The 7,400-nt window shown below is 35.6% G+C and overlaps 1 protein-coding gene across 1 annotated transcript in view; it reads right to left on the minus strand.

Annotated features, from left to right (window-relative positions):
* Positions 1-3,509, minus strand: part of LOC137391542 (uncharacterized) — a 37,066-nt gene extending 33,557 nt beyond the window's left edge. The window contains exons 1-2 of the mRNA XM_068078048.1: positions 2,772-3,509; positions 1,367-1,723 (exon numbers count right to left, since the gene is read on the minus strand). Coding sequence (XP_067934149.1) covers positions 1,620-1,723; positions 2,772-3,414 — 747 coding nt within the window. The 5' untranslated portion in view covers positions 3,415-3,509 and the 3' untranslated portion in view covers positions 1,367-1,619. The remainder of the gene's footprint in view (positions 1-1,366; positions 1,724-2,771) is intronic.
* Between the last annotated feature and the right edge of the window lie 3,891 nt (positions 3,510-7,400).

The raw sequence follows: 7,400 nt of genomic DNA on the forward strand, positions 1-7,400 counted from the left end.
AAACTAACTTGTCTAAAGGTACAATTGGGCTAAAACCAACTCATCTAATAGAAAAACTGGCCTAAAACCAACTTGTCTAATGGTACAATTGGCCTAAAACCAACTCGTCTATTAGTACAATTGGCCTAAAACCAACTCGCCTATTGGTACAATTGGCCTAAAAGCAACTCGTCTAATGGTTCAATTGAGCTAAAACCAACTATCTAGTGATACAATCGTGAATAGCATAGAATTCAATGAAGTATATTATTTTAAAACGTTACAGCTGATGGATACTAAGGCTTGTCTCGACATATCAGCGAACGTCTTATACTATTCTCTTGTTGACTAGAGTTGTAGGTAGTTGTGCAATGAGGAGACAACTCCTAACTTTACTTGTGACAGGTTTTAGATTTAAATGTATAGATTACGTCTGCAAAGATAATTGTTTTACTGATGAAAAGAACATTGACTGTCTTTTTCTCATGAGGAGATAACTGAAGTGGAGCAAATATGTGCTGAGATAAATAGAAACTCAGTAATCAGTCTTCCAAATATAACATAACATGTAACTGCAATATTCTTAATCTATATATATATATTTCTCAAAGTCTGTATGTCTGTTGGAAATCCGGCTATAGCTATTATTAGAACAGCTGAGCTTGATAACAATAAAGACTCAAATTCATGGAATTTCATGGAAATTCATGAAATTCTTACTGTCATTGGAAGCCTAACCTTATTAACTAGCTTAGTGGAGTTTCCATTGGCAATATGCCAGGCCACTAGCTTGAAAGGCACAGTTGTTTGACAAAGTTTTAAAACCTTTACAGTTGTTTCTGTTTCTCTCTTAATTTAGTTCAACTACACGGACACACTTTTCTCATGATATGTAGTTTGAAAGTTAGAATGGCAAATTTTGTTATATGTTAAATACAAATCAATTTTCTGTCCAAAGACTCTTCTATTACACAGGCAACGCCGGGTGGCACAGCTAGTTATTATTTAAAATTGAGCTACTTGTAGCGTACTTAAATATTTATTTGACCCAAACCAATAAAATAAAGCATTTGCAGCTGAATTAATAAAGCAATAAAGTTTTAATAATGATCCAATCCACTGCTCTCTGTATTGGAACTCAGAAAATCCCAGTCTGCAGACAGGCCTTTATCCAATACACTACGCTGCTCAACTGGCTACAGTATAGAATAAATAAATCGGGCAAATAGTTATTACAAGCGCCAGCCTTTCATGGCTCCACAATCAACACTAAAGCTAGCCTTATGCGTGAAGTAATACCAGAAGAAAAATACATGCCCATGCGTGAAGGAATTTGAACTCACATTGCATTACATAGCCAACAAGAATATTGCAATCCATATATAACCGTTACCAGGCACAGCAGCCGGCACAGTATGAATTACACAAAAATAAACACGGTACACAGAAATAAAAACGGTACACAGAAATAAACAAAACACCTTCATTTAAAAGTTAAAATGGTAGATGTTGTATATGTTGATTAAAAATAAACAATAAAATAAAAGCATATTTGGCCCAATCCCATAAAATAAAATATTTATTTATTTTGTTTAACAAAAGACGTTCATTGGCTCTCTCTCCGTAATCTCTACAAGCAGTTACTCTGTCTCACATGGCTCATCTTCAGTCTCATCAGTGAATATTGGGGTACGTAGGGAACCTTCTAATCGATTCAGCTTGTTGTCCGTAAGCCGTTGTATCTCTGTGTGAACAATTACATGTACATGTATATTTGGAACTAAGGGTGAGTAACAAAGCACTAGTCAGATCATAGAGTTATGGTAAAATGAATCATTAAAAGCATCAGATTCGTTGGTCAGCAGGTGCCACAAAACAATAAAGTTAAAGAGCACCTGCTATTGAACTTCAACTCTAAACCAGCAGAATCTGAAGTCTTCAATGAACCGCAATCTGTCTTTCCTCACCCAAATGTAACTCGTACGCACACTCAATAATACGCTACGCTGGCTTTAAGAAAATGAAAATTAAATACTAAATGAAAAAACACACACTTAAGCTTGTAGATTGTAGACACTCGTCACACCAGTACACGTATGTATACACGCACACATACACAAGCAAATTCACGTACAAATGCTTACGCCGTACACATACCTGCTGAAAATTTGATATCACTTGTTATATCACTTCACCTTTTACTGTTATTATTTATCACTTTTACACAACTGAGCTATATTAGCTATAGATATTATAGCTATAGTTATATTAGATATACTAGCCTAATAGGCGAGCTTACCATTTTATTGGAAGGTTTTCCTATTGATTTGTGACAATTGTTACAGAACTGAGTCGTTTCACGGTTTAATGCTGGGTGATGGTATGTTTGATGGCGATGAACTCTCAATGACTCACTAAAAACTATCATGATATAAGACCCAGTTACAGGCTGAGAACAATATGGGCAGGATGGGAACTTTGAACAAAGTATTGTGACAGCTTCTTGCTGACTCATTCATTGGTTACCATGGCAATTGAGTTCTAGACAAAGCAAGCATTGTATTGGATGAGTTCAAGTTAATAGAAATTTAGGATCAATAAATGCTGTCAAAATCAATTTTAGTTTTAATTATTTAATTTTATTTATGGGATAAAAATTAGCAGGATTTTTATCCACAAATATTAAATAATACAAAACTCACATGAGGTCCACCTCTCATAAATGATATTCGCTTATCAAGTAGTCTCAAAGGTTGCTAATATGACAGAACTATCTAAATTATATACAATACCTCTGCTTTGCCGGGATGGACAAAATAGGTCTGCAACCCATTGCGTAGGGGCAGATTCTAATGGCTGGCTGAGAAGTCGTATCTGATGAGCATTTGATAGCGACTTGATGATAAATTCTCTAATGGATGGGTCATTCCGAAAGGCTTTGGTACGGAATACCTTGCTAACTTCGGTAGAAGTTAACAACTTCAACTTTTGAGCACTTGATAGACCATTGAACAGGTACTCAACAATAGCTTGTGAGCTGTAGGTAGTCTCATATGATTCTTTGTCAAAGAAAGCCCAGTATACGGCTTTACCTTGAGACAATACCAGGAGCTTCTGATCTGGTGACAACCCTTCCAGCAGGCATTTCAAGGCTTCCAAATCATGCAGGTACGCCGCAACATCTGTAGCATATGTACGATCAGCTGTAGAGTCATAGCTAACATACACACAGAGCAGTTGTGGTACCCTCACTTCAGCCTTTGTCGTTCGCAGCTTTTCTTTCAATTCTGCATTAGCTAAATCGCTAGAGTTCATGTAATTAGAAAGCAACGGTGCAAGTTCTTTGTTGCTGTCATATTGCTTACACATGAGGCATTGACCCCCGCTGAGAGGCTGCTTACAATTTGCACAGTGTGAGCTGCGGTGCAAATACATTTCTATGATGACTCAAGGTAGAACTCACTCAGTGTTTGACTTCTTCTGTCTAGCTCTACACTTAGCTCACTTCAGCTGCCAGGAGGTTGATCTTCTGAACAGATATATTTGATATCTGAACAGAATATAGATCACCAAGTCTCAGCACTCCCTTTAATAGAAAATCAATCAATATTTGACCAACTAAATGATGGAAGAAGTATTAGGTGAAATATTTTTATTTTAATTATCTTTTTAATTTAATGAAACTGGCTTCTGGCAGATGATTCGTATGAACCTTTCATTGCACTTTTTGTCTCTTTTTTATACAATTTTTAACAATATACGTATATATCACCCTAATGCTCAGAGTGAACATATTCCCTTAGCCCTAGAACCCAAGCATGGTTACACGCTTATCCAACCACTAAGAGTCAGTACCACATACAATACTACATCAAGTGCAGTATTGAAAGAGAAACTCAGACTTTAGTATAATAAAAAATATGTTGTGCAATATAAATAATGACATAGTTATTATGCATTATTATCACTATTATAGCCTACATTTAGGCCGAATTAAATGTTTTCATCCTGTTCGGTCTAAATAAACATTAGTGGCATGAATTGGCCTTTTTTAGGTTAAGTTCTATTATATTTGTTGGTTTAAAATAAGTTCTACTGTAAAATATTTCAAAGCAGTTTGTAATTCAGTTGCTAAGCTATGCAATTACTTAACTGTACAATTTATAGCTGTATGAAGCTATTCAAAGGAGACAATTATATTTTATATGCTTTACTGGCTGCATCTAGATAATCAACCCACGCAAGCATTTTATAGAGCCCCTAAATCATGTCATATATATAGTAGGATTTAGGGCTATCTTCGCTGTAGCCCCTAGTCTTGTTCAGTCCCTAGTCAACCTATAAAGCTTATTTTCGACCAATTTCAATTCAATGAACTGTTTGGTTGAACTAGTATATATATATTATAGCACAAGTATATAGTATATAGTACTGTATTAGTACATTAGTTTCAAACAAATATAGATCTGCTCTCACCAAGTGATAACTTTGAGTTTGAATAAGCTATCTTTTTTCCTGACCTTTAACCCTGACTTGGAAAAGACAGTCGGACACACGCAGCTCTTACTATAGTGAAGATTTTTACGGTATGTATTCAATACCTATCAATAATCACCCTTAAAATTATTAACAAAAACAACTTCTGAATGTCTGCCGCGCTTCTTTCCAAATTGGTTATTTATTATTTGGATTGTGCTCATAAAAACGATAATTAGATTGTTGCTAACATTCCAGCTGACACACGGTTCTTGGGAGCTCTGGAAACATGTTTGTCGCTCCTCTTTATTAACATATCCGTCTCAAAGAAGGGTAAAAACAATGTTAACAGAAAAGGTAGTAGGAGTTGATGCTAGATCATCCGGACAGACACAGCTCTTATTATGGTGAAGGTTGTTGTATAGAAGTATTAGCAAAAGCAGATAGAGTAATGGAGAAACGCCTAAACACCGGAGACATACGCAATATTACAATGAGCATGACACCTAATACATTAGAGGACCAGCAATAAAGACAGTCGTCATATACAGTGCACCCTCAGGATTCGATGTTGATCCGTTCCAGGATTGGCATCGTATGGTGAAAAAATTGTATGTAGGGGTATAGAGGCCATTGTAATTATACAATGCTAACATTCCCTGGTGAAAATCGTCATAATTCTTATAAAAAAATGTGTATATGTGAAAAATAGCAACAAAATAGTATGTTAACTTTAGCAACTATAGTTACCTGCAATAACTGTATTGTACTTAGTGTATTTGAATGGTTATGATCTGCAATAAAATGCGACATTATAATGTGTGTACCAAATGCAGTACGTACGGTAAGGAGTTCTTACCTTCAAAAGGTACACATAACATAAACTTTGAACTCACTTCAAACAAGTTTAGCTTACTAAACACACACTTAAAATTAAGCTTTAATATGTATTTTCACCTATTTTACTAAATTTCAATTTTCTATCACAAAGAATGTATCTTTTTTCAGTTCCTATCTTCACTTTCATTATAAAATTTAGCGTGTCTGGTTAAAACCTTTTTCAACCTAATTCAACAAAAAGGCCGAGCGATGCAGTTATCAAAAGCAGCCTCTTGCCCACTTGATCATTTAATGGCCATTGAAAATAAAAACGAAATTTTATTTACCATACATTATGTACATAACTTTGGAGTAACGTACTGGGTACATTGAGCTGGTACATGTAGCAAGTAGAGCAGAGAGGAGGCAAAGACGTATTAATGCTTATTATGTTACTGTACACTTGAGAATAAATTTAATACGTAATGAAATGGAATTTTTCTAGAAAGCTAAAAGAATTTGTCTAATCATGTTCAATTTTTTGACTGGTTTTTAAGATAAATGTTGACCACTTTTTGGTCCTGCAAAGCAGAAATGGACAAGAAGACACAGCTTTCCTGCTGGTGCAGAGAGTGCCCTAAGAAAACAAGCTAACTTGGTGCAATGTAGAAGATAGCCCACTTGATCCCTTATTAAGGATGATGCTTGCTGGTGCACTGTAAATGCTGGTGCAATGTAGAAAATTGCTAGCTAGCTAACGCTTGTAAAAGGATCCAGAGAAGGTTGTACAGTAGTTTGTCTTGTATGAAATGTGCACAAGAATCAATATAGCCATACATACAGAAGTATGTACGTATTTATACCCTAAAGGACAGGGCTTTAGCAAGTTCTAGAAAGTAATGTGGATGCGTCAACTATCTTGAGTAGCTAGTTATATATGAGTTACATACATACGATGATTGGTATTCACGTAGTAGAAAACAGGCCTGCCTACAGAAACATACAGTTAAACACGAAAATGAAACAAGATCAAAATGAAATAAATAAAACAAAATGAAATGAATAAAACATGAAAAACATGCCACACAAAGAAGATAAACAATGATGTACATTATACATGCATTGTGCGGTATTGCTTTTATGCATCAGTCCACATCAGTAAATTAAACACTTGAAATTTTTTTGCTGATGTAGGTTTTTCTGTTTCTCCTACTTCCTCGCCACCACTAAATCGTTGTCTTCTTGAATGCTGATTTCGTGCATGGCCTCCAACTCCTTCAAGTCGTCAGTCGTAAGCTCCTCCTTGTGCTTGCTTTAATGGAGTTTTTGTTTTTAATAATAATTGCAATTGTTGATTGGTTGCGACCATATTCCTTGGCAATATTAACAATACAGGCGCCTTTTTCCTATTTATTTATGACCTCTAACTTTGTTGAAGAAGAAATCATTTTTCCTTCGTTTCGTAACATTTGTATCGGTCTCAGATTTCATAGCAAACAAATTAAATATAGATACTTGTAGTTATATACGTAGGCTGAATAAAAGTTTATAATAAAAGGGAGTAAAACGCTAAAGATGAATATTTGCTCTCACTTGGGTATTTTTCACAAAATTTCCCACGTGGAATGCTGACATGAGAGAAGTCAGTCATCGTGTCTTTTTTAAACGTTGTGAAAATGTTTTCGGCAAACCGCATTTCGGCGTTTTTGTTATTTCGACGCACGTAATAAGGACACCGACAGCCAAATTTGAACTCAGGCAAAAGGTTTTCTTGAATTCGTATGGTGAAATAAAAATCGTATGATGAGGTGAAAATCTCCCCATTTTCAAGTTCGTAAGTTGAAAAAATCGTATATCAAGGTAATCGTATCCTGAGGGTGCACTATACTCATCTACAAGCAGCTTAGAAACCTCCTGTGGAAGTAGCCCATGAAGAAAGGGACATCAACTGACATGCCAGAAAAACATTAAAAGATATCAAGCCTGTACCAGACACGACCAAGACAATTGGAGTTAGTCATCATTTCCAATCATGATACTCTCGTGATGCGCTTAAGACAAGTTCACTCAATTGCTAACCCTATGCAAAATAAAGAACAGAACCTGAGCGCCTAAACACCTTCTCA

This window comes from Watersipora subatra, chromosome 3, assembly GCF_963576615.1.
Source record: "Watersipora subatra chromosome 3, tzWatSuba1.1, whole genome shotgun sequence".
Taxonomy (NCBI): Eukaryota; Metazoa; Bryozoa; class Gymnolaemata; order Cheilostomatida; family Watersiporidae; genus Watersipora; species Watersipora subatra.